Source organism: Ranitomeya variabilis, chromosome 5 (assembly GCF_051348905.1).
Source record: "Ranitomeya variabilis isolate aRanVar5 chromosome 5, aRanVar5.hap1, whole genome shotgun sequence".
Classification (NCBI taxonomy): domain Eukaryota; kingdom Metazoa; phylum Chordata; class Amphibia; order Anura; family Dendrobatidae; genus Ranitomeya; species Ranitomeya variabilis.
In genome coordinates this window covers 126,504,180-126,531,446 of record NC_135236.1, presented here as the reverse complement: position 1 = coordinate 126,531,446, position 27,267 = coordinate 126,504,180, and the positions used below count along the sequence as shown (strand labels likewise).

Genomic DNA, 27,267 nt, shown 5'->3' with positions numbered 1-27,267 from the left:
CGAAGCTCCTAGCCGTGTATCGCGTACTGTTCCGGAGTTCAATGGCTCCGGCGTCTCGGTTAACGGCAGTACAGCTGCGTTGAACTTTCCCACGCAGCACTGCCGTTAAGCGAGAGTGCCGGGGTCAATGACCGCCGGTAAACTCGCTCGCGCATGCGCAGTGACACACCGACAGGAACTATGGCTCCTGTCAGTGTGTTATACGTTATATATATGTGTGATACGTGGCACTGAAATACGTGATACGTGGCACTGAAATACGTGGCACTGAAATACGTGGCACTTAGGCTATGTTCACATTTGCGTTGTGCGCCGCAGCGTCGGCGCCGCAACACACAACGCAAACAAAAACGCAGCAAAACGCATGCACAATGCTGCGTTTTGCGCCGCATGCGTCCTTTTTTTGATTGATTTTGGACGCAGCAAAAATGCAACTTGCTGCGTCCTCTGCGCCCGGATGCGTGCGCTGCAGTGACGCATGCGGCGCAAAACGCAAGTGCGACGCATGTCCATGCGCCCCCATGTTAAATATAGGGACGCATGCGGCGACGCTGCGGCGCCCGACGCTGCGGCGCAGACCGCAAATGTGAACGTAGACTTAAATAGCTGGATCGAGCTGGATCCGCGGGCTGTGATCTGGCCTACGCTCAGCACTCTGCGGAGCGCTGTCATTCAAAACACGTCCACTCATTTTGGTGTTTAGTCCCAAAATGGAGGATGGAAGAAGAAAAGGGTTGGACAAGGAGATTACATCATTTCTTTTTTTTTTTTCCCCCCACTGCAGTTAAAAGCTTTATTTGTGTCAAACACAGACAATCTGCAGAGAAAACTGCATAAAAAAACGCATCAAAAACCGCATCAAAAAACGCACCAAAAACGCACCTGCGTTTTCTGCCAAGAGCTGCGGTTTTAGTCCTCAAAAAAAAGGATTGAAATCAGGAACGTGTGAACATACCCTTATATGGAATCACAGCTGGAAATCGACACCGTATCAACCACAGACCAGACACTCGCAGAAGAACTAGTCTTTATCAAAACTGGTTCACTGGTGGATGGATGCGCGTCATACAGAACATACCACTGTTTCCCCAACATCTCAGAGCAGGGATGGGCGAATGAATATAAAATAGACTATTCAGATTTGTTTCTAATAAATAGACAGTTGGGGATCACTGATGAGAACATGTGCTAGACATAGGGGGGACATTAAATTCCTTGCTTTGAAGGAAATATACAAAAAGTGAGGAACAATCACTATAAGCACAACAGAAATGTGACAGTGTTATTCCTCATGGCCTCTTCAGTATACACAACGCTTCTCCCGATCAGTTCTCTTCATCAGAAGAAATGCCTTCAATTTCATCCCGGTCTCCTCCAATGGCCATCCAGAATGCTTTGGCAACCTTTGAAACAAAAGAAAAAAAAGAAGGTCAAAGGAACAAGTAGTTCTACCGGAATTAGCTTTCCTTTTTACACTATGAATGATACTGATAGTGTTGGAAAGTTTGAGACACCGTTGACTTTCAGGTTGCCTACACAACAGAGAATGCTAGACTGCTCTCCATGGACTTTCTGGTTGGAGGTCAATGTGATTGGGGGTGTTCGATAAACAGGTTACCATCTCCACCATTCAGCTCCGTGAGCTACTGTGTTTCTATAACTCCAGGGTTGAGTCGTGCTGGGCTACGCCATTTCTGTAACTCCAAGTCACTTGTATTGGCTGTAACGGTAGCAGTGATGCCTGCTCAGATTTTTCCATGATCGGTGAACTATGTGCTGCACGTGGCCATAAATTGTCGGGATAGGAATCCCCACCTCTTTATGGTGCTCAGACATGTGCATACACTAATTATACACTGCTGTCTTACTGGTCATGGCAGTCATTTATAGTCCATTTAGAAAGGAATCTAGCAGCAGGTTTGTACTTTCCAGTTTGAGGGAAGAATAAAATCGGGACGGAGACCCTCATTCCAGGGCTGGGTAACTTCCTGGCTTCTTGCTGTAGTTTTGATAAAACTGTATTCCATCTGGTGCAGCTCTACTAGCCTCCCAATGGTGAACTCCCGCGATGTGGTAGAGATGGGAAAATTGATGTCCATCAGCCAGGTGAGTAACGTGTGACCGCTGTACAGCAGACCTGCTAAGCTCCAGACTCTCCAGCATTCACAGCTTTTCTTCCGATTGGCGAGGCTGGCCAATTGTGTGTACTTCATGCTATAATGATGAACTTTGGCTAGCCTGTCTAACCTAAAGTAGATCAGTGAACGTATGGAGGTAAAGAGATTCACAGACCTCTCGTCTAGGGGGTCACAGATTGCCGACGGGCTAGAATACTGCAAATAGATTCACCCATCTCTAAAGGGATCTCATTACTATCAAGGACGACATTGCAGGAGTTCATCATTGAGAGACCAGCAGATAAGAAAACACTTATCAAAACTACAGCAAGAAACCCCATAAAGGGACATAGCGCTGCAATCATGGTGTCTGGCCCCAATTTACGCTGCTCTCAGATGGGGCAGAGTCAATCTAGTCACAGATTCAATTCAAGTGATCAAACCCAACTAACTAATGAAAATTGGACAGTCAGTCTCAGCGACAGAAGCAATCTACAATGCCGTCTCCATTGCAGAAAGCAACGTGCAAGATATCGCCCTTTTACAATCAACATAATGGTGAAAAATACTGGAGCTGTGATTGGGTCTACGAGCACAGATTCGTATTATAGAGTCGGCATTACCACTATGCAACTTACCTTTTCTGCATGAAGTTTCCTTTGTTCGTGTGGCAAAGAGGCAGCTTTATCTGATGAGAAGAATAAAACATTTTGGAAACTTGTGTGACAATTGAATATTGGAAGGAAAAACTTCAAAGGGGTATTCCCATCTCCAAAATCCTTTCCCAATATGTAGTAGGTGTAACAATAATAATATTAGCAAATACCTCTAAATAAAAATGTAATATAGTTCTTCTAATTAGCTATGTTGCTTACCCCATGTGCAGGGCATTGCAGCAGCTTAGATACCCATGGTTATGACCATTAACAACTGACTGTCATTATATGAGTGGTCATAACCATGGCTACCCAACCTACTGCACATGGGGCAAGCAACATAGCTAATCAGAAAAACTATACTACTAATTGGAGGTTTTTGCTAATATTATTATTACTACACCTACTACATATTGGGATAAGTTCTCGGAGATGGAAATACCCCTTTAACTATGTAACCTTTTGTCAAAACTGTCAAAGAAAAATGGTCCTTGTTGCCAATAGAAACCAATCAATGATCAGCATTCAATTCTTAAACTGTATTGGGAACAATTAAAGCTGCACCGTGATTGGTGGCGACATGCTACAATGACAGTTTTACCGATAGTTATAAGCTAGAAGGCCATAGTGTGTAAGGACTTATTACTTTTAAAGGGGACAACTAGTAAATAATTGTATTTTTCCAACAGCAAGAAACACTTCACAATAATAGATTGATTAATGCTAATCTGCCAAATCCATACAGCACTCCAGTACTTCTGTTCCAGTCTCGCTTTACTTCCAGCTGATCACATGCAGTCTGAACACGTGACTATGAAAGCCAGTCATAGACCTCAGCCGTGTCACGTTAGCCAAGCGGCTAGACAGCATGTGATCAGCCGGCTAGGAAGTGGCGACACTGGCGATGTAGGGCTACTACACTGGGGAGTTCTGGCAAGTTTACTACTTTAGAGCAGGGGAGGCAGTGAAAGTTCCCGAGGGACCACATGAGAGACCATGACTACTGTGGAGGGCCGAACCAACAGGCTGAAATCAAAATTAATTCTGCTTGATATTAATATAAAATAATAATAATACGTTTATTATTGTATCACATAATCTTGAGCAGAATTAACAGTAGGATTCCACATACATTCTCCTATATACAGTACGAGCCCCCACATAGCCTCCCTATATACAAACACATTGTCTGATGGTAATGTTACGAGTCCAGACTACAAGGTCACTGTGTAAACACTGTCAAAAGTGGTAACCTCATTTACAGATGCAGGCAAAAGGCCTGGGGCCACTGGCTAATAGTCAATGTCAGGTGAATCAGCCCATACATTTGCCCTGCAGTTATATAGCTGAGCTTCAGGCAACTTTTGCTTGGACTATGAGAGGTGAATCAAAACAGAAACCCTCCTCCTCTCCTTATCCACAGAACACATTTAAAGATTATTCTGGAAAACCCTTTAAATAGGAACCGATCTGTCACCTTGAGAAACACTATGTGCTTACAGCTAGAGGATTAATCTGCAAGAAAATGGCATTTATACCCCGTGTAGCCCGGTTTCTGGAAGTGCGGACACTGAGAGAACAAAGTTTTATTCTCCCTGCAGCTGCTCGCTTCCAGTCATTGGGGCGGTGCAAGGAGCCGGCACAGTCACCCCTCACTATACACTGAACACACCTGTAATCACTGCCCACCACAGCCTGCTGTGCAGCATAGGGGTGCAGTGTGGATGTAGTGTGTGCAGAGCAGGCTGTCAATCAATGTACCGGGGAGGGATTACAGAGCGATGACTGTTCACAGCTCCCCCAAAAAACTTAATTTGCAACCTGTAGCCAGCTCTTCTAATAAACTGGCTGCACAGAATGTACCTGCAGATTAACCCTATGTCTGCAGGTAACTAGCATTTTTAGAGGTGACAGGTTCCCTTCATAATGCAATTTTGCTACCTAACCAAACATCTTTGGCAAAACCATATTGAACAGTAGTGCGATACCCAAAATCCTTTTCAACATGATGAGTGCTACCTTTCATTTCCTGAAGTTTATTGAAAAGTCGTCCGAAATTTTCCAGATCCCCTTCCCCGGACGTAAGGCTGGCAAGCTCTCGAATATCAAGATCCAGCATAGGGTCTGGGGATGACAACAGTTAGTTAAAACCTGTGACTTGCTTTACTTTATATTTTTCATGTATATTTTTTGCCGGATGAGGAGACCTGATGAAAAAAAAACAGCTCAAAAATAAAATGGAATCTCTGGAGCTGCAAGAAAGGACATTACACGACCTGTTGTAGGTTATTTTAAAGCGGACAGTCACTTCACATATAAAGCCCGCAGTGATTGGTTATATGGAGCCCGACTTCTTGCGCAAATGTGGGTATCACTGGCGGCTAATACATGTAGGCGACATTACACTAGTAGGCACGGTGAAGGGATGACTACAACATGACCCCCCTATACCGCTTCTTCATATGTTCCTCATCCATAATGCTTCCAATGTAATCCAACCACATGATTGGTAATGGAGATAAATCACTTCTTGTTGCTGCTCGGAAGGCCAAGATTTCTCTGGCGGAATCTGAAAATGATCATCAGGGCACATGATAGAAACCTCACCTACTACAGTATCGATCTGAGAATCACCAGGACTGCCGGAATCACCAGCTCGCCCCTGATCGGTGGAAGGCAATGTGGCGGCTCCACCGGACACCTGCAAGGAACCATTAACAATTTAGCTTGAATTTTCTAGATACTTTTGATCTGACATCTCAGGCATTTATGACATTCTGCGGATTTAGACACCAAACACACCACATTTGTTCATTGCCATATTGATCTTGATCATCCCATAAAACTCACATTAGCCTGTGGATCCCCATTATTCCCTGTGCTGTGGTTCATGGCCGCCAAGGAGCTGAAGATCCCGTAAGATGGTTCTAGAATTATAAGGAAATGGAGTAAGTCAACAAGTTGGGGGCACGTCTGAAAGACAAACACATGGAAGATCCAGAACAGGAGATTTGGGGGAGCTAAAATGCCATTCCATTAGGATGTGGAGAGAAAACAGATTTCACACAGAATCTTTAGAGGAAACCTATCCATTGCCGTGATCCGTGATAGGTTTAATCACTAAAATATGGTTTGTTCAAAATGTATTAGTTTCATGGCAGTGACAGTAGGACAGGCTTACCAGTAATACAGCTTAAAGACAAGCTGTCAAATTTTACAATACAACATTTATAAACAGATCTCATGGACCTGATGTGGCCGATGTGTTCATTTTGAAAATCCATGTATAATCCCATCTGAAATTTGAAACTCAAGCTGCTCCTATCTAGCCAGACTGACAGCTCCTCAGTGTCCCTCCTCCCTGCTGAGGTCGCACACTGCTCAGTACAACCTGTAGGAGGTGTGTGTTGGACTCATCACATGCGCATTTCACTATCAGGTTTATAGAACCATTCTAACATGGATTTTCAAAGTAAATACCTAAGACTCATCAGGTCTAAGACATATTGAAGAAATAATACAGCTTGTATTGTAGAATCTAGGGAGAGATTCGATTTAAAGAGGTTTAATCATTTTAAGAAGTGATGTCATGTCTCTAGGACAAGAATACCCTTATTATCAGTGAGGAGCCAACCATTGGGACCCTAACTGATCCTTAGAATTAAGGTCTAGTGCGCTCATTCACGGTGTTTGCCTGAATGATGGCACCCTGTCCTACTGATGTACAGGGAACCCCTTATGGTAACTGGCAGAGTCTCCAGCTTCGTGCAGAGCAGATGGCCGGGTGCATCACTGTGCTGCGGAACATCCTGCTGCAGTACCCGCTTAGGACCAGGTGGGGGCGCGTAGGCTGGACCAGCACAGATTATAAAGCAATATACTCTGGAGATATGCCAATGACCTTTTCAAAACCATTTTTTTTTTTAGACATTTTTCCACCACTTACCACTCTTCATCTCCACGTTGGACCATACATTGGCATTAAGAGCTTGAATTATCCGAGTGACACCAGTGGATTCTGGGAAATCATCTACACAACAGATTAAATGTAAGTGAACAGGATGAACATTCTTGGTTGATGGGCAAAATACCAACTAAAGTTGCCAACCTACCATCTTCATCTGGCAGCTCTTCAGGGTTCACTTCCACCAACTCGAAGCCATGCTGTATGCACCACTCCTGTGCCGCCTGTCGGCTGACGCCTGCGCACAAAGCAGTAACACCATTAACCACAACACCTACCCAGCAGGGCCTAAAATAATGGAAAATAATGCGGCCTAACAAGGAACAGAGAAGACTGACGCAGCCCCCTCTGCTGGACAGAGAGGGCTGCACGTGACGGAGCATATCTACTAACTCCATGATCATCATAGCGCTACTCCTCACCTGTATCACAGGCACGATCACACACCAAGATCATAACATCCAGCAGCCAGTCCTCCAGCAGTGGAAGCCAAGACTTCACCTTCTCCAAACCCGATTTCTGCCATTAAATGTGAGAATACAGGGTTATAGGATCACAATATTCACGATTCAGTCACCTTAATGTTTAAAGGGAATGTGCGTTATTGAAGGTGGAGTCCGATCTGCAGGCAGCACATTATAGAGCAGGAGGAGCTGATCACTCTCTGTTTTGTAGGAAATGTTTTAGTAAAACTTACTATTTGAAATCCCGAGTCCAGTGGGCGGTCCTACTAGTGATTGACAGTCTTCCCTGTATGACTGCATGCAGAGACAGCCGTCAGTAACAAGCTAGGACCGCTCACTGGACTCCTACACATAAAAACACCATGGATTTCAAACAATGAGCTGCAGTTTTGAATGTCAGCAAACGTTTCCTGACAAAAAAAAGCAAAAAAAATTATTGTGGAATGAAATAAAGAAAAAAAAAAAATACAAAGAATGCAAATCTGCCGTTGGGCTTCTACATTGAACACTGTAAAACTAGTAAAAATAACCTAGTAACTCTTTGCTGCCAGGTAATACAATTATGGTCATACCAAATGGTTATGCTTTTCTGCTTTAAGAAATAAGCATTTAAAAACAAAGAAAAAAAAAAAAAAAAAAAAAGGGGGAAAGTTAGTTTATGTCACCATCACTTTCTATTTTTCTAGAATTCTTTAGGTAAGCTGTCTCTGTTTTGGTTAATACCACTGTAATAATAATAATTTATGTACTACAACTTTGATAATTTTTATTTCTTTTTTCTCTCCATTTATTTTTTTCTCGTCTATGATGTTCACCATACAGGGTGAGTAATGTGACCTCTTATATGCCATGGTCACTTATCAATGTATCCAGGGGTTAAACTGTGGTGACCAGACTTTGCTCTGACCGCGGCAGATACATAGGACAGTACACCTGGTGTTCATAGATCTAGCACAGTTCTTCAGTGCACTCACTATATGCGCCCTGCGTCTGCCGGACATGTACGATGGAGCATGACAAGCGTTATTATTATTAGAGCGCAAGTGCTTTATAGCGTTTCACCTGTAAAATTAATCGGGACATGAGTATATGATAGCTAGTGGTCAATCATTTCATTACGGACAGAGGATACGCTGCCGTCAGTCACTGTTGGCGCCACTTATCTCCCTGGGCTACAATGATTGGGCAATTAAATTCCAACATATTCGTTGATCCTCCTGACAGCAGATGACCTGACTTTAGAGCGGCAGTCTTCCGGACTGATGCACAATACGACCCCCTGCATTTTCACCCTTTGATGTGTGAAGGGGCTCTATCATGGATGCAACTGCCCTCACAGCACAATTCATCCATGATACATTACCTCCATGAGTGTGGTAAGAAAATAACTTTCCCCCATTTACCCTATTTATACACTTCAGCTATTCGAGGAGTCAAGTGGTATTCTGTATACGGAAAGTTAATTGCAGATGACCAACCAGCTATGGTTCATTATATGAATGAAAAAGAACATGCAAATGGGATGACGCATCACAATTCACCTTTATTTTTATTAAAGCCGATATATACAGTGCTGTGCAAAAGTTGTGGGTGCGGAAAAATGCTACACAGTATAAATGCGTTAAAAAAAACAAACATTTTATCAATTAACAAAATGCAAAGTGAATGACCAAAGTAGAAATCAAAATCCCATCAATATTTGGGGTGACCGCACTTTGCACTTGAACACAGTTTTCGAAGGAACTCGGCAGGGAGGTTGCGCCAAACATCTTGGAGATCTAACCACAGATCTTCTGTGGATGTCGCTTGTGCAAATCCTTCTGCCTCTTCATGTAACCCCAGACAGACTCGATGTTGAGATCAGTTTTCTGTGGGGGACAAATCATTACTTGCAGGAATTCTTGTTCTTCCTGACGCCAAAGATAGTTCTTAATTCCATTGGCTGTAAATATCGGGCCAATCAGAAGCCTCCCTGATGCCATTGCACCACGGATAAGTATCTGCCAGTAATTCTTAATACTGAGGACTCCCAAACAAATGGACAACATTGAAGGCTGTAAATGATGCACTGGTTGACCAAAAAAATCTTAGCGCACACCAGAAAGAAACCTCATGCTTACTTTCCTTCTAAATTGGTAGATGTCCAGCAGTGCCGTCAGCTCAGAACCGGCATCAACCAGTGATATTCAGCCACACCCATCTACTATTTGTAAAGTCCGTCCAGAAGTGGTCGTCAATGAAGAATACCATCCAAAAAGCCATTACCTCAACACTGGAAAAAAGGCCAAACGACTCAACAAACATAGGAACTGGGGTGCAGAAAAATGGCAGCAGGGGCTCTGGACTCAGGAGTCAAAATGTGAAATATTTGGCTGTCACAAAAGGCAATTTGTTTATCAAAGCGCTAGAGAAAGGCACAATGAGTGTCTGCGGGTGACGAATGGCGGAGGCTCCTGGAAAGTCTCAGCCTGAATTTCAGTAACTGGAGTTGGGAATTTGGTCAGGATTAATGGTGTCCTCAATGCTGAGAAATACAGGCAGATACTTATCCATAAGGCAATACCATTAAGGAGGCGTCTTACTGGCTCCACATTTATTCTGCAGCAGGACAATGACCCCAAACATACAGCCAATGTCATTAAGAACTACACTGTGTGCAGAATTATTGTGCAAGTTGTATTTTGGTCACATGATACTTTTTATACATGTTGTCCTACTCCAAGCTGTTCAGGCTGAGAGCCAACTACCAATTAAGTAAATCAGCTGATGTGCATCTCTATAATGAGGAGGGGTGTTGTCTAATGACATCAAAACCCTATATGAGGTGTGCTTAATTATTAGGCAACTTCCTTTCCTTTGGCAAAATGGGTCAGAAGAGAGATTTGACGGGTTCTGAAAAGTCCAAAATTGTGAGAGGTCTTGCAGAGGGATGCAACAGTCTTGAAATTGCCAAACTTGAAGCGTGATCACCAAACAATCAAGCGTTTCATGGCAAATAGCCAACAGGGTCGCAAGAAGCGTGTTGGGCAAAAAAGGCGCAAAATAACTGCCCATGAATTGAGGAAAATCAAGCGTGAAGCTGCCAAGATGCCATTTGCCACCAGTTTTGCCATATTTCAGAGCTGCAACGTTACTGGAGTAACAAAAAGCACAAGGTGTGCGATACTCAGGGACATGGCCAAGGTAAGGAAGGCTGAAAAACGACCACCTTTGAACAAGAAACATAAGATAAAACGTCAAGACTGGGCCAAGAAATATCTTAAGACTGACTTTTCAAAGGTTTTATGGACTGATGAAATGAGAGTGACTCTTGATGGGCCAGATGGATGGGCCAGAAAGCTCCACTCCGACTCAGACGCCAGCAAGGTGGAGGTGGGGTACCGGTATGGGCTGGTATCAAAGATGAACTTGTGGGACCTTTTCGGGTTGAGGATGGAGTGAAGCAACTCCCAGACCTACTGCCAGTTTCTGGAAGACAACTTCTTCAAGCAGTGGTACAGGAAGAAGTTGGTATTGTTCAAGAAACACATGATTTTCATGCAGGACAATGCTCCATCACATGCCTCCAACTACTCCACAGCGTGGCTGGCCAGTAAAGGTCTCAAAGAATAAAAAATAATGACATGGCCCCCTTGTTCACCTGATCTGAACCCCATAGAGAACCTGTGGTCCCTCATAAAATGTGAGATCTACAGGGAGGGAAAACAGTCCACCTCTCGGAACAGTGTCTGGGAGGCTGTGGTGGCTGCTGCACACAATGTTGGTCATAAACAGATCAAGCAACTGACAGAATCTGTGGATGGAAGGCTGCTGAGTGTCATCATAAAGACACTAATTTTTTGGGTTTTGTTTTTGCATGTCAGAAATGTTTATTTCTAAATTTTGTGCAGTTATATTGGTTTACCTGGTGAAAATAAACAAGTGAGATGGGAATATATTTGGTTTTTATTAAGTTGCCTAATAATTCTGCACAGTAATAGTTACCTGCATAAACAGATATCCTCCTAAGATAGCCAAATCTAAAAAAAAAAACACTCCAACTTCCAAAAATATTAAGCTTTGATATTTATGAGTCTTTTGGGTTGATTGAGAACATAGTTGTTGATCAATAATAAAAATAATCCTCTAAAATACAACTTGCCTAATAATTCTCCACACAGTGTACTTTCAGCATAAATAAGAGCATGGAGTCCTAGAAGTGATGATTCCGCCCCCACAGAGCTTGGATATCAACATCATTGAGTTTGTGTGGAATTATATGAAGAGACAGAAGGATTTGCACAAGCTTACATCCACAAAAGATCTGTGGTTAGTTCTCCAAGATATTAGGTGTTGAGTTCCTTGAAAAACTGTGTACAAGTGTACCTAAGGGGTTGTGCCCATAATCTGGAATAACAGCTTTTTGGAGGCAGCTCACCTGCGCCGAGTCTAAAACTCTGCACCCTACATTACGAGCACAGTGGATGGGATTTCTATATATTCCATGCCCACTGTGCTGTCATTTGACATTATGTAATCTCACCAACAGTACGGGTTTACGAGCCGCAGCATGTCAGTTATTCGCAACAGAGACACTAGTCTCCGCTGCGTAGTCTCACCCATAGCCATTCATTACATGCGGTAAATCCACATGATTTACTGAACTGCATCCAAAGAGCTGAATTATCCTGATCGTGGGCACTCAACCTTAAAGATTTAATGGCAAACGGCGGTCACACCAAATATTGATTTAGATTTCTCTTTTGATCATTATGTTTGCATTTTGCTAATTAATATAAACAAACTATTAAGGCTTCTATTTTTTAAAGCAATCTTACTTTTGCAGCATTTTGTTTTCCACTCAAATTTTACACAGAACTGTATATATTATATATTAGACTTACACATACAGCAGAAAATCTGCACGTTTCAAATCCACCATGGCCTCGCTAGTAGCAGTTTTATTTCGTCCCCTATCTGATGCACCACAGGCAGAATACAGACAAGCAGAAGTGGCGGTCTGTACTCCGCTGACTGGGGCACAGCACTGAACAGCTTCCCCGCTAGTTTACCATAATTCTCACTAAGCATTTACAAATGTGGATTAGATGTGTATGCTTTAATATCTGAAGGTGAACTTGGATTTTCAGGTGGCTACATACTTCAAATTTCCACTCCGCAGACAAACAAGTAGTGGAAGCTATTTCAGAGTGTTTATCCGTTTTGGAGGAAAAAAACATTGCCTGAAATGTTTTCTTTGGTATCCACACATTTACTCAACAGCTGCTGAATCACTCATGTGAAAAGTTAGGGAAAAGTAGCAAACTCCTACAAAGCATACCCTCAGCCTCTACACATTACTTACCTCCTTTCTTCAGCTTTGACATACGATGCCCTCCACTGTTGGGTAGATGGGTCATTTTAAGGATTTTGCTCAACCCTGTGGCTTATCCTTTACCTCCCCGATACTTCAGACTTTTGGTAGGCCTCCATAATTGACCCTTGATGGTCTTAACCTCTCTATATATCAACCTTCTTCTGTTGTCATCTCCTATTCTTCACCTTTGCCATTTACCCATTTAGGCCTCTCTCAGCCTTTCTTCCTTCATTGAAGAGAACTTTACAACAACCCCAATAACCTTGATTCTGGGTATTTATGACCCATTTAGGCCATCAGCATTTAGATGGGTTGTCCATAGAAACCAGGTCTACTTGCTGATAGGTGGGTGTCCCATCGCTGAGACCTGCACTAATCGGTAGATTGGAGTATTTTGGCCCCATAACAAATTGGTGCTGTAGCTCAAATGCCTGACTGACGCTTTACTCTCTAGGGGGCCACCAGAAAAAGTAGAGTGCAGCAGTATGCAACCGCCTAAGGAGTTAATGGAGGGCGGGTTGGGCATGAGCTTCATCCTAAAGAGGATAAAAGTTCCCCAATCTCCTGATCTGTGAAAATCCCAGTGGACTGACTCCCACCGATTAGCAAGCTATCACTTATCCTGTAAATGTCGCTGTTCTTCTGAATCTGGTTAGTTTCTCTTTTGTTCCTGCTCTGCTCCGTACCTAAGATATGGCCCATTGTTCCCTGTGCGTAAAACTAGTCTTTCTATCCAAGTGGGTGTGGTAATCAAAACCTCTCCATGGGCCAGTTCTTGACAATCGCGCCTAGTTGTATAAAAAGACTAGATTTACGCACAAAGAAGAAGGGATCACATCTCAGAAACAGAGGTGTGTGAACAAAAGAAACACAGGATCCCCTTTAAGGGTTTTCAAAACATTGACTCGTGCAGAACATGGTAATGTCTACTTTCACTATGTGACCATGGACACTTACCGATGTGCTGTCAAAATATACAATGAAAGCCTGGACGGACTCTGCCACCGGAGTGGTAACATGTGCTGTGCTGGGTACAATGCAGATATTCACATTGGCAGAGTAATACTTGTTGTCTATCCTCCATGGGTACTGTCGCACGTCCTCGGCTTCTTGTACCGGTGCAGGAAGCTGTTCTGCTCCAATGATTTCTACAAGAACCAGAGAGTTTAATGTATGGAGCTAAGATGACTTGGAAGCTGGGGACCAAACTAAATCTTGTCAACTGGAAGAAAACTACAATAGTACATGGGGGACAAGCCGGACTCAAACTCCCCTCGACGTCACTGGGGGTCTACTTGTGCATAATCGGTCAACTTCTTTTTCATCTACAGATTTGCAAGACAAGTTTCTCTACTCTTCGTTATTATCAGATTGCCTCTGTCCATAGAAGAATGTTGGTGATTTAAGGTGGCGCAACTGCTTCAACCTCTTCATTCTCAGGATCGGCGGGGGTCATGGCAGTTAGATGTCCTCCAATCATTAAAGGGGTTTCCCACAAGCAAAGTTAATTTTAATCAATAGATTTTGGAAAAATAATAACTTCTACAATTGGATGAGTTGAAATAAAATGTTCCTGTGCTGAGATAATCCTATAAATGTGCTCCTGCTGTGTACTGTGTAATGTCTGTGTCTGACCGTACAGGAACATGGTCTGATCATACCACAGCTCCTGGGCAGGGGAGGAAGCAAAAGAGTATACAGATAGCTCTGATCCCCTGCTGTAATGTCTGTATATTCCTTTTGCTTCCTCCCCTGCCCAGGAGCTGTGGTATGATCAGACCATGTTCCTGTACGGTCAGACACAGACATTACACAGTACACAGCAGGGGCACATTTATAAGATTATCTCAGCACAGGTACATTTTATTTAAACACATACAATTGTGGAAGTTATTATTTTTCCAAAATCTATTGATTAAAATTAACTTTGCTCATGGGGAAAACCCCTTTAAATAATGGCTGATCCTGGTGACATGCACTATACCTTTTACTATAGGTCAAACACATGTGACTACTAAATTCCCAGTAACTAAATATTATTTAACTGTGGAAGCCACCATATAAATATTTTCCCATGCTTCAGCCACATTTTCTTACTAATGTCACTGACTCTTTTCCCATTGAAATTAACCATGTTGTATCGTTCACTCTGATATAACAGGTGGGATCAAAAAAAGAACCCAGTAGTGGCCGTTTAATCCCTCAGATGCTGCAGGTAACATCAACTGTGGAATCTGAGCATTTAGACAGAGCGGGGGCAACTGGCCTAGTACAGATCAGTACTGAAGTATTGCAATGCATTAATAGAGCGATTGTATGATCAAATTCCCTAGTGGGACATAAAATTTCAAACAAATTATAAAAAAAAGCAATATAAATAATGACAAAACTGCATGAGTTTCTACCCAGAAAAAAAAACCCTAAAACTTAAAATGGAATTAATAAGGCTATGTCCATACAAAATGATAGATGTCAGAAATGTGCGCCATTGTATCAGGAGCCTGCCTTGGATTTCCAGTTTAAACTGCAGATCCGCACAGGAATTGGCCACATTTATTGGGGATAATCAAAATGCCATTACCTAAAATTAAAAAAAATAATGGGCCTTGTTCTGCAAGTATTTTTATTGCAGATTTTGGCACTAAAAATGTACACATTTCAGGACCTCCCCCCAAAAAACACCTCTCCATGAGAACAGATTCCCATTCCTCTTGTCAAAGGGGAGTGTAAGTCTGATCAGAGGTGTGATAAGAAATATTGGACAGGTCCTTATCACAATTGTACCATGGATTTAGGAAGAAAAGCTTGGAAACGATGGTTTCTCTTCCAGATTCTCTGGCGGCCATGCACGTCATGATAAAGCAGAGTAGTCCTCCTGATCAGCCTTGCTTCTCCTATTGACTTTCTATTAAGTCTCCCAAACTACAGCACCGTGCCTCCTCGCAGACAGTTGTAAAACACAGAGCGGCCGCCTCAGACAGGCTGTGCCTCCAAAACAAATGTTATCCCAGGAATGTGCTTTGAACGTGTGCCTTCCGGGCCTGGCTACCAAGAGGAACCCAATGTGAGCGAGAAATGTGCACACAGCACCAACAAGGTTTCTGTCAGGTTTCCCGACAACTGGCTTTGCGTCACCTCCTTTATTGACAGATATTAAAGCCACCTCGTCCACAACTCCACCACAAATGCGCAACGCTCGGGTTATTCTACATGGGGCGTCCTATATTCTGGGCCCAACACACAAAAAACAGCACCACAAGCTGGAATGAAGGGAGACAGCCACTGCAAGCCGGCTACAGAAAATCATCGCAACGTTGGCCAACTCCACCCAACGTGTAAGCCTGGATATCAAGGTCGTGGCACACAACCGGCTCCTCAATTTACTCAGTGGAGGTTTTAGTTTGTAATTATTATTTCCTTACTGTTATGAAATTGAACTTTCCTGGAATATCTGGTCTGGTACACCACACATGTGGAGAGGAAGAGCTGCAGTGTAAAGCAGGGAGGGCAGCTCTGGTGGTCTCCCGCAGGACAGGGAGTGGTAATGTCCGTTTTTGTTTTATTTTGGGTCATCTGACTGCTGAAGTGAATGATTGGCTACAAACCCCAGGAATTTCTAGGAACGTAGTGATTTTACATGGGCATATAAACCGCCAGTAATGAGTTTAGGCTGGTGATCGTGAGGTGGGTCCGATAGCTCAACCCCACCAGTCATACAAGTTACATTATTGCCAGTTTATATGATGGGATCAGCTGCTGACCAATAATGATTAGGCTTCAGTCACATCCGTATGCAGTGTCCGTGTGCTGCCCAATTTTTTAATCTGACAGTACATGGACCCATAGAGGTGTTCACACATCAGTTAAAATGACAGCTCCGAGAATGAGATCTGTGAAACTCAGAGGATCTAAACAAATTGCAACTGCAGGCAGCAACTAACAGAATGGTTTTTAAAGGGAGAAATGCAAAGTCCTACATCTGGGCAAGAAAAATTATAAAAACATATACAGAAAGGGAGGAATAGAGCTAAGCAACAGCACGTGTGAAAAAGACTTGGGTATACTAATAGATCACAGACTGCACATGAGTCAACAGTGTGATGCAGCAGCAAAAAAGGCAAACACAGTTCTAGGCTGTATTAAGAGAAGCACAGAGTCTAGATCACATGAAGTAATAATCCTCCTCTACTCCTCCTTGGTCAGGCCTCAACTGGAATTCTGTGTCAGTTTCTGGCAACCACATTTTAAAAAAGACATTGGAAAACTGGATCAAGTTAAGAAAAGAGCGACCAGAATGGTGACCAGTCTGTAAACTAGGTCCTATGAGGAATGGTTAGCTTGCAGAAGGGAAGACCGAGAGGTGACTTAATAGCTGTCTACAAATATCTGAAGGGATGTCACACTGTAGAGGGATCATCCTTATTCTCATTTGTACATGGAAACACGATAAGCAATGGGATGAAACTGAAAGGGAGAAGATACAGAGTACATATTGGAAAAAAACAGTAATTAGACTTACTGGTAATTGTATTTCCAGGAATCCATCCTGACAGCACACTGGAGGACGTCCTTCTTATCCATGATGGGACAGGAAACACGAGAGGTTAAAAGGACCCTCCCCCTACCACCCTTCAGTGTTTTTCCAAAGTAACACATCTGGATGGATGCAAAAACAAGTTTTATTACAACAAAATAATCAATCATACAAATGTTACATCACATAAGTATAAAGATCAAACAATAGGGAGGGAACTAACAGTGCTGTCAGGATGGATTCCTGGAAATACAATTACCAGTAAGTCTAATTACTGTTTTCCAGGTCACCACCTGACAGCACACTGGAGAAATACCAAAGGAGAATGGTATTTAGGGTGGGACCACTGCTTGAAGTACCTTTCTACCAAAGGCCAACTGAGGCGAAACTACATCTAACTTATAGTGTTTAGAAAAGGTACTAAGATTAGACCATGATGCAGCTCTACAGATCTGGTCTGCCGTAGCCCCCCCTTTCTCCGCCCATGATGTGGCCATGGCCGTAGATGAGTGGGCTTTAAGATTAACCGGGGAATTTAGACCTTTAGCTTTGTAGGCTAAATCAATTGTAGATTTTATCCACCGTGCAATAGTCGCTTTAGACGCTTTTTTCCCCTTATTTGAACCCCTGAACTGAACGAACAAGTTATTGTCCCGTCTCCAGGGTCTAGATAAATCAAGGTACCTGAGTACTGACTCTCTTACATCAAGGTTATGAAAAAATCTTTCTTTTTGATTTTTAGGGAATTGGCAAAAAGACGGTAAAATAATCTCCTGATTCATATTAGTATCAGAAACGACCTTAGGGAGAAAGGCCGGATCAAGCCTTAGTACTATTTTATCATCAAAGATCTGTAAATACGGGTTCTGTACCGAAAGAGCCTGTAGTTCCCCCAATCTTTTTGCCGATGTGATCGCAACTAAAAATGCGGTTTTAAGAGAGAGTTTGTTAATGTCTATGTCTCCCGTTATATCCCAGGACTGATCACACAGAAAATTCAGGACCAGATTAAGATCCCACGGCGGGACTGATTTCCTAATGAATGGCCTTAGCCTCTGGACTGCTCTAGAGAATCGACTAATCCAGGGGTGGGTAGATAGAGAAAAATCAAAAAATACACTTAGGGCCGCTATTTGGACTCTTAATGTACTTGGTCTAAGACCTTTTTGAAATCCTGACTGCAAGAAGTCAAGAATTTTTGGGATATCTGGATGGTCAGTATCAACTGTCATCTTCCCACAGAATGTTTTCCATATTTTTGTGTAGATGGCAGATGTCACCGGCTTTCTGCTGGCTTGAAGGGTAGAAATGACGTCATCTGAAAGACCTTTTGCCCTCAAGACCTTCCGTTCAGGATCCAGGCTGCCAACTGAAGCGCTCCTGGGTTCTGGTGTAGAACTGGACCTTGTAGAAGAAGATCCTCTCTCTCTGGTAACAGGAGGGGTTCTTCCACCGATAGTTTTTTTAACAATGGAAACCAACTTCGTTTCGGCCAGTGAGGAGCTATGAGGATGACTTTGGCTCCGTCCTCGCAGATTTTCCTGAGTGTTCTTGGAATCAATGCCAGAGGTGGAAACGCATACAGAAGACCGTCGTTCCAGGGTTGTGACAGGGCATCGATCGCAGCTGGGCTTTCCCAGGGGTTTAGGGAGTAAAAGGTTTTGACCTTTGCGTTTTGCTTTGTAGCAAATAGATCCACAGTCGGCTTCCCCCAACGATGACAAAGATCTCTGAACACTTCGCTGTTTAGTTCCCACTCTGTAGGGGGATACACTTTTCCTGCTCAAGAAATCCGCCAACTGGTTCTTGGATCCCTCCAGATGTACAGCCGAGATTGACCGCACCGACTTCTCTGCCCACTTGAAGATCTGTTCCGCCAGATCCTGTAATGCCAGATGTCTTGGGCCCCCCTGATGTCGAAGGAAGGCTACGGTCGTCGTATTGTCCGAGAAGATTTTTACATGCTTGTTCTTCAGCAAATGTTGTGCCGCCGTTAAGACCTTCCAAACCGCATGCAACTCCCTGTGGTTTGATGACTTCTTGCTGTCCTTTCTTTCCCAACGACCTTGGAAATATCTTCCCAGGACATGACCTCCCCAACCTTCCTGACTTGCATCTGTCGTGACTGACAAACTCGGGGTTTGAAGCCATGGTACTCCCAGCCGGAGATTCCTGGAGAGAGTCCACCACACCAGAGATCTCTTGATCTGAAAAGAAAGATTCAGTCTTTGATTTAGAGAGTTTTGTCTTCTGTTCCAGCTCCTCAGAACTCCCTGCTGAAGCTGTCGGGAATGAAACTGGCTCCATCTCACGCAAGGGATGCAAGCCGTCATTAGCCCCAGTATTATCATCCCGTCTCTGATCGTATTTCGGCCTCGGGAGAAATGATGGACCTTTTTTACTATACCCTTTAGCCTGTCTTCCGGAAGGTAGGACATTCTTGTTTCTGAGTCGAGCATGACTCCTAGGAATTTTATTCTGGATTTCGGTATTAGATCTGATTTCTTCCAATTTATGATCCATCCGAGACTCTCTAGTGTGGAGATGAGGAACTGACAGTTGATCCTGAGCTGGTTTACTGACTCTGCCGCTACCAAAAAGTCGTCTAGATAAGGGATTACCATCAAATCCTGATTTCTCAGATATGCGACTACCTCTACCATAAGTTTTGTAAAAACCCTGGGAGCCGACGCCAGGCCGAAGGGGAGACAGCGAAATTGAAAGTGATAGATCTTCCCTTCCATGTTTACCGCGAACCGCAGGAACTTTTGGTGGTTTAAGTAAATGGGAACATGGTAATATGCACTCTTTAGATCTAGAGTGCACATCACCATACCCCTTCCCAACAGAGGAATGGTCGATCAAATTGACTCCATTTTGAATCTTTTGTATACCACCCAGTTGTTTAGGTGCTTCAGATTTATTATCGTTCTCGACTCTCCCGATGGTTTTGTTATCGAGAAGAGATTCGAGTAATGACCTCTGTACTCTTCTTGAGAGGGGACCGGAACAATTGCCGCCATTTTTAGGAGGTCCTGTATATCCGACCACATGGGGGGAAGATGATTTTAGATGTGTGCTGGACACCAGAAATCTTTCGGGCGGAAGGGAGGAAAATTCGATTTTGTACCCCTGGGACACCACCTGTAACACCCAAGGACTCGTTGTTATTTCCCTCCAACCTTCTAGGAATCCGGCTAGACGACCCCCTACTCTGATGGCGTCATTTTCTATGGTAGCTAGACCTCTGACCTGAGTAACTCGAGTCTTTGGTTTTGGGTCTACTGTCTCCCCCTTTCTGGTAGCTCCATCTACCTTGCTTCCCTTTACCCCTGTAATCCTGTTTCTGATTATAGCGGGGTCTCCGAAAGGGCTGGAATCTTTTAGGCTTTTCTTCGGGGAACCCCTTTTTTACATCTGAGGCTTTCTCTAAGATATCGTCGAGGACCGGTCCGAAGACCCTGCCCCCAGAGAAGGGTATGGAACATAGTTTATTTTTGGAGTGCATATCACCCGACCAGCTTTTGAGCCAGATAGCTCTTCGGGCTGCATTAGAGAGAGATTGACCTCTAGCCGCAAATCTAACAGTCTCCGCAGACGCGTCTGCCAAAAAGGTGGTTGCCAATTTTAACAGAGGCAGAGATTTCAGGATAGTATCTCTAGGAGTTTTGGCTATTAATTGATCCTGAAGATCATTTAGCCACAGGTCCATGGAGCGAGCCACTGATGTTGCTGCAATATTAGCTCCGATAACCGCCGAAGAACTCTCCCAGGCCCGTTTTACAAGTCCATCTGCCTTTCTGTCCATGGGCTCTTTTAAATTGGAAGAGTCCTCAAAAGGGATTGAGGTTCTTTTGGACACTTTAGCCAATGGAATGTCTATTTTAGGAATATCGACCCATTCTTTAACTTCATCCGGGTCAAACGGCAAGCGGAGTCGGAAATCTTTAGGGATAGTCAATCTCTTCTCCGCCTCTTCCCATTCCTCCAAAATCATGGATCTGATATGGGAATTTACTGGAAACACCTTCGCAGTCTGTGAGCGCAGGCCACCAAACATTTCATCTTGAACCGAACAAGATGGTTGTGGATCCTCAATTTGCATAGTATGCCTCACCGCCTCCAATAATTCTCCTGTGTCTGCTGCGGAGAATAAGTATTTTCTCCCTCTCTCTGGAGGGTCTCTGCTCTCCTCTTCCTCCTCTATATCCGATACAGCAGATAACGAGTCTCCTGAAGAGTAATCGACCCTCTGTCTTTTGCTCGGTCTCTCTGAAGGTGAGGCTTGGGGTAGTACCAGACCTGATACAGAAGCCTGGACCTCCTCTCTTATCATGGCTCTCATATTTGACATAAGAGAAGCCTGCTCCTCTCCTATGATTCTGCAGGTGCACGCTTCACATAGGGGTTTCTGCCAGGTATCTTTCAGCTTGGCTGCACAAATAGGACACTTTTTGCTTTTGCCCAGCTTCTTTAGCGATTTTTCTGGCAATGAGGCCGCCTATAGAAAAATAACAAACTCTAGGATAATGCCCCATTTTTTTTTTTTTATTTTTTTTTAGTATCCATGGTACCGGCCCCCTGCCTACTTACTAGCGCCGTGGACTCCTGCCCTTCTCTAGCTGCGTCCTCCATGATGCACCGGAGATCGCTTACTGCACATACCTTATATTTCTGCTCGTCTGTTCATCTGTACAGCGCTCCTGCGCTCACTACCGCTTCCTGTTTCGGAGACGCCGCCCGCCCCCCTCAGCCGCAAACCGGAAGTGACGCGCGGCCGGAAAGAGAGGATGGTGCAGCGCGGATTTCCTTCCCCATGCCGGCCGCATGGAGACGCCGACATCCGCAGAGGCCACCGGCGGGATCGCATGCACCAGGGGGCGTGACGGAAGGATCGAGAGCCCCCGGCAGGGGGAAGCGATCCTCATACCAGGAGCAGCGCTACACTGGTAGGCAGAGGGTCCCTCGGGCGGGTGTCAGCCAGCGGGTGCCTCATGGAGGGAAGGGTGAGGCAAAGCCCCCCCGATCCACAACCCCCCCGCACAGAACGGTAGCTTCCTCTCGCCGTTCCTATCCATAATGGGACAGGAAAAACACTGAAGGGTGGTAGGGGGAGGGTCCTTTTAACCTCTCGTGTTTCCTGTCCCATCATGGATAAGAAGGACGTCCTCCAGTGTGCTGTCAGGTGGTGACCTGGAAAAACACCTTTTGACAGTGAGGGCAGTAGCGCAAGTACCAGTGGGGCAGAAGGGGGCAGTCGCCCCAGGCCCTATGCTCTGAGGGGGCCACCTGGAGCTACGCTACTGAAACTGTATTGGCGTGCACAGCACACCCATAGTTTCTAAACTCTGCCATCCGGCCGCTTGATGAGAGTGGGAGAGTCACGCTCCCTCTCCCATCATCCCCTCCACAGCATCTGACAGGGGACTACTCGGCGCCCGCTGTCCAAAGATGTACGAGTGCTCGGAGCAGCAGGGGAATAAGGAGGAGAGATGAGTATTGTATTTATGGGGGTGCATTATACAACGGTATATGGAATTTGCCTATGGGGGGTGCATTATACTATATAGAGTGACGAGTCTGCTTATGGGGGTGCATTATATACCATATAGTCTGTCTATGAGGAGTGCACATTATACTATACAGAAGCCTATGGGGAGTGCACATTCTACTATACGGAGGCCTATGGGGAGTGCACATTATACTATACGGAGGCCTATGGGGAGTGCACATTATATCATACAGAGGCCTATGGAGAGTGCACATTATACTATAAGGAGGCCTATGGAGAGTGCACATTGTACTATACGGAGGCCTATGGAGAGTGCACATGATACTATACGGAGGCCTATGGAGAGTGCACATTATATTATACAGAAGCCTATGGAGAGTGCACATGATACTATACGGAGGCCTATGGGGAGTGCATTTTACTATACGGAGGCCTATGGGGAGTGCATTATACTATACAGAGGCCTATTGGAAGTGCATTATACTATATAGAGGTCTAGGGGGAGTGCATTATACTATATAGAGGCCTATGGAGAGTACATTATACTATATAGAGGCCTATGGAGTACATTATACTATATAGAGGCCTATGGAGAGTACATTATACTATATAGAGACCTATGGAGAGTACATTATACTATATAGAGGCATCAATCATACAGTGTTGGAGACATCAAACAGTTTGGGGGCTACTGTTGTGAACTCTATTTCTGGGCTCCCTCTTGTGGTCACAAGTGGTACTGTGTGAGTTGTCTTTCTGCAGGTTTGTGACTGGCATCAGCTGTCTCATTATCTGTGGGCTGGATTTCTATTTAAGCTCACTTGGACTCTCAGTCTATGCCTGCTGTCAATGTATTCAGTGCTATTCTGATTCCTTCTGACTACCTTGCTACCAGTCTCTTCAAGAGAAGCTAAGTTTCCGTTTTGTTCATTTTTTGATCATCAGTGTTCAATTTGTTTCTTGTCCAGCTTGCTTATATGTGATTTCCCCGCTTGCTGGTAGCTCTAGGGGGCTGAGTTTCTCCCCCCACACCGTTAGTTGGTGTGGGAGTTCTTGAATTCTCAGCGTGGATATTTTGGTAGGGTTTTCCACTGACCGCACAGTTCGCTATCTGTCTTCTGCCATCTAGTATTAGCGGGCCTCATTTGCTGAATCTGTTTTCATGTCCCTTTGGTGTCAATTGCTTCTTCCACTCCTTCTGAGGTCCCTGAGTTTTTGTCGGACTACCAGGATGTATTTGATGAGCCCAGATCCGGTGCCCTGCCTCCTCATAGGGATTGTGATTGTGCTATAAATTTGATTCCTGGCAGTAAGTTCCCTAAGGGACGACTTTTTAATTTGTCTATACCAGAACATGCCGCGATGCGGAGTTATATAAAGGAGTCTTTGGCGAAAGGACATATTCGCCCATCCTCCTCCCCTCTTGGTGCAGGATTTTTTTTTGTGGCCAAGAAGGATGGTTCTCTGAGACCTTGTATAGATTACACAGGTCAACAAAAAAAAATTTTTTTTCTGGTGTCCAAAATATTTTAATGAATTTGGGGTATTTTTGGGGTGCTGATTCTGAATATGCTATCAGTTTTGCCAGATTGGCTCAAGTTTTTGACATTTTTGGTATCTTATTTATAGCACTTGTTGGTAAATGCGACGCATCATCTCATTAATTTCTTTGGATTAGTACTTGAACTGAGCAGTTCTCAATATAGTTTTGTGTTAATTAGTGTTCTAAAAGTTTGTTCATAGCTTGATTTTTGCACTAACTTTATGTTGTTGTCTGTTTTCCAGTGAAAAGCATGAACTCATCAAGAAGAAGTTGTCTTAACGATCCAGACTCATTCTGTTACATTTGTGGTGAATACACACTGCCAAAACATAGAAGAAACATAACAGACTTCGTAAAAAAAGTGTATTTTGCCTATTTTGGGGTTATGCTTGGGGACCAAGACAAGTTTTGGGCACCACACATAGTGTGCAAAGCATGTATCGAATTATTACGAAAATGGAGCAAAGGACAAAGAAAAAGCTTCAAATTTGGTGTTCCAATGGTGTGGAGAGAGCCAAAAAATCATCATGATGACTGTTATTTCTGTGCAGTGCAAGTGCAAGGATTCAATAAGCATAAGAAACGAAAATGGGAGTAACATGGAATCTGCAAGAAGGCCTGTCCCTCATTGTGAAGATGTGCCTGTACCTGTGTTTACCATAAATAACAGTCATCATGATGATTTTTTAGCTCTCCACACCATTGGAACACCAAATTTGAAGCTTTTTCTTTGTCCTTTGCTCCATTTTCGTAATAATTCGATACATGCTTTGCACACTATGTGTGGTGCCCAAAACTTGTCTTGGTCCCCAAGCATAACCCCAAAATAGGCAAAATACACTTTTTTTTACGAAGTCTGTTATGTTTCTTCTATGTTTTGGCAGTGTGTATTCACCACAAATGTAACAGAATGAGTCTGGATCGTTAAGACAACTTCTTCTTGATGAGTTCATGCTTTTCACTGGAAAACAGACAACAACATAAAGTTAGTGCAAAAATCAAGCTATGAACAAACTTTTAGAACACTAATTAACACAAAACTATATTGAGAACTGCTCAGTTCAAGTACTAATCCAAAGAAATTAATGAGATGATGCGTCGCATTTACCAACAAGTGCTATAAATAAGATACCAAAAATCTCAAAAACTTGAGCCAATCTGGCAAAACTGATGACATATTCAGAATCAGCACCCCAAAAATACCCTAAATTCGATGAAATATCTTTGGCACCAAAAATGCTGTTGACCAGTGTTATCGTCTTCTAAATAAAATCACGGTCAAATTTCAGTATCCTTTGCCATTATTGTCTGATCTGTTTGCTCGGATTAAGGGATCCAGTTGGTTCACCAAGATAGATCTTCGTGGTGCGTATAACCTTGTGCGTATCAAGCAGGGGGACGAATGGAAAACAGCATTTAATACGCCCGAAGGCCATTTTGAGTACTTGGTGATGCCTTTTGGACTCTCTAATGCTCCTTCTGTGTTTCAGTCCTTTATGCATGACATTTTCCGAGAATATCTGGATAAATTTATGATTGTGTATCTGGATGACATTTTGGTCTTTTCTGATGATTGGGAGTCCCATGTGAAGCAGGTCAGGATGGTGTTTCAGGTCCTGCGTGCTAATGCTTTATTTGTGAAGGGCTCAAAATGTCTCTTCGGAGTACAGAAGGTTTCCTTTTTGGGTTTTATTTTTTCTCCTTCTACTATTGAGATGGACCCAGTCAAGGTCCAGGCTATTCATGACTGGACTCAGCCTACATCTGTTAAGAGTCTTCAGAAGTTCTTGGGTTTTGCTAATTTTTACCGTCGCTTCATCGCTAATTTTCCTGGCGTGGTTAAGCCCTTGACGGATTTGACCAAGAAAGGTTCTGATGTGACTAATTGGTCTCCTGCGGCAGTGGAAGCCTTTCGGGAGCTGAAGCGCCGGTTTTCTTCAGCTCCAGTCTTATGTCAGCCTGACATCTCTCTTCCTTTCCAGGTCGAGGTGGATGCTTCTGAGATTGGAGCAGGGGCTGTTTTGTCGCAGAGAAGCTCTGATTGCGCTGTGATGAAGCCTTGTGCCTTCTTTTCAAGAAAGTTTTCGCCTGCCGAGCGGAATTATGATGTTGGTAATCGGGAGTTGTTGGCTATGAAGTGGGCATTTGAGGAGCGGCGACATTGGCTCGAGGGAGCTAGGCATCGTGTGGTGGTCTTGACTGATCACAAAAATCTGATTTATCTCGAGTCTGCCAAGCGCCTGAATCCTAGACAGGCTCGTTGGTCGTTGTTTTTCTCCCGTTTCGATTTCGTGGTCTCGTACCTGCCGGGTTCGAAGAACGTGAAGGCTGATGCCCTTTCTAGGAGTTTTGTGCCTGACTCTCCGGGAGTTTCAGAGCCGGCTGGTATCCTCAAGGAGGGAGTGATTTTATCTGCCATTTCCCCAGATTTGCGACGAGTGCTGCAGAAATTTCAGGCTGATAGACCTGACCGTTGCCCACCAGAGAGACTGTTTGTCCCAGATAGATGGACCAGCAGAGTTATTTCCGAGGTTCATTCTTCGGTGTTGGCAGGTCATCCTGGGATTTTTGGTACCAGAGATTTGGTGGCTAGGTCCTTCTGGTGGCCTTCCTTGTCGCGGGATGTGCGTTCCTTTGTGCAGTCCTGTGGGATTTGTGCTCGGGCTAAGCCTTGCTGTTCTCGTGCCAGCGGTTTGCTTTTGCCTGTCCCGAAGAAGCCTTGGACGCACATTTCCATGGATTTTATTTCAGATCTTCCAGTGTCTCAGAGAATGTCTGTCATCTGGGTGGTGTGTGATCGTTTTTCCAAAATGATCCATTTGGTGCCCTTGCCTAAGTTGCCTTCCTCCTCCGATTTGGTTCCTTTATTTTTTCAGAATGTGGTTCGCTTGCACGGCATCCCTGAAAATATTGTGTCTGACAGGATCCCAGTTTGTGTACAGATTTTTTGTGCTAAGATGGGCATTGATTTGTCTTTTTCGTCGGCCTTCCATCCTCAGACGAATGGCCAAACCGAGCGAACTAATCAGACGTTGGAAACTTATTTAAGATGTTTTGTTTCTGCTGATCGGGATGATTGGGTGACTTTTTTGCCGTTGGCTGAGTTTGCCCTTAATAATCG

At 44.0% G+C, this 27,267-nt stretch overlaps 1 protein-coding gene across 1 annotated transcript in view; it reads right to left on the bottom strand.

Moving 5' to 3' along the window:
• Nucleotides 1-1,010: 1,010 nt before the first annotated feature.
• The window catches only part of AAGAB (alpha and gamma adaptin binding protein), a 31,087-nt gene continuing 4,830 nt past the window's right edge, over nucleotides 1,011-27,267 (bottom strand). The window contains exons 2-10 of the mRNA XM_077263255.1: nucleotides 13,515-13,705; nucleotides 7,160-7,256; nucleotides 6,886-6,975; nucleotides 6,720-6,803; nucleotides 5,624-5,700; nucleotides 5,381-5,474; nucleotides 4,793-4,897; nucleotides 2,756-2,805; nucleotides 1,011-1,403 (exon numbers count right to left, since the gene is read on the bottom strand). Coding sequence (XP_077119370.1) covers nucleotides 1,326-1,403; nucleotides 2,756-2,805; nucleotides 4,793-4,897; nucleotides 5,381-5,474; nucleotides 5,624-5,700; nucleotides 6,720-6,803; nucleotides 6,886-6,975; nucleotides 7,160-7,256; nucleotides 13,515-13,705 — 866 coding nt within the window. The 3' untranslated portion in view covers nucleotides 1,011-1,325. The remainder of the gene's footprint in view (nucleotides 1,404-2,755; nucleotides 2,806-4,792; nucleotides 4,898-5,380; nucleotides 5,475-5,623; nucleotides 5,701-6,719; nucleotides 6,804-6,885; nucleotides 6,976-7,159; nucleotides 7,257-13,514; nucleotides 13,706-27,267) is intronic.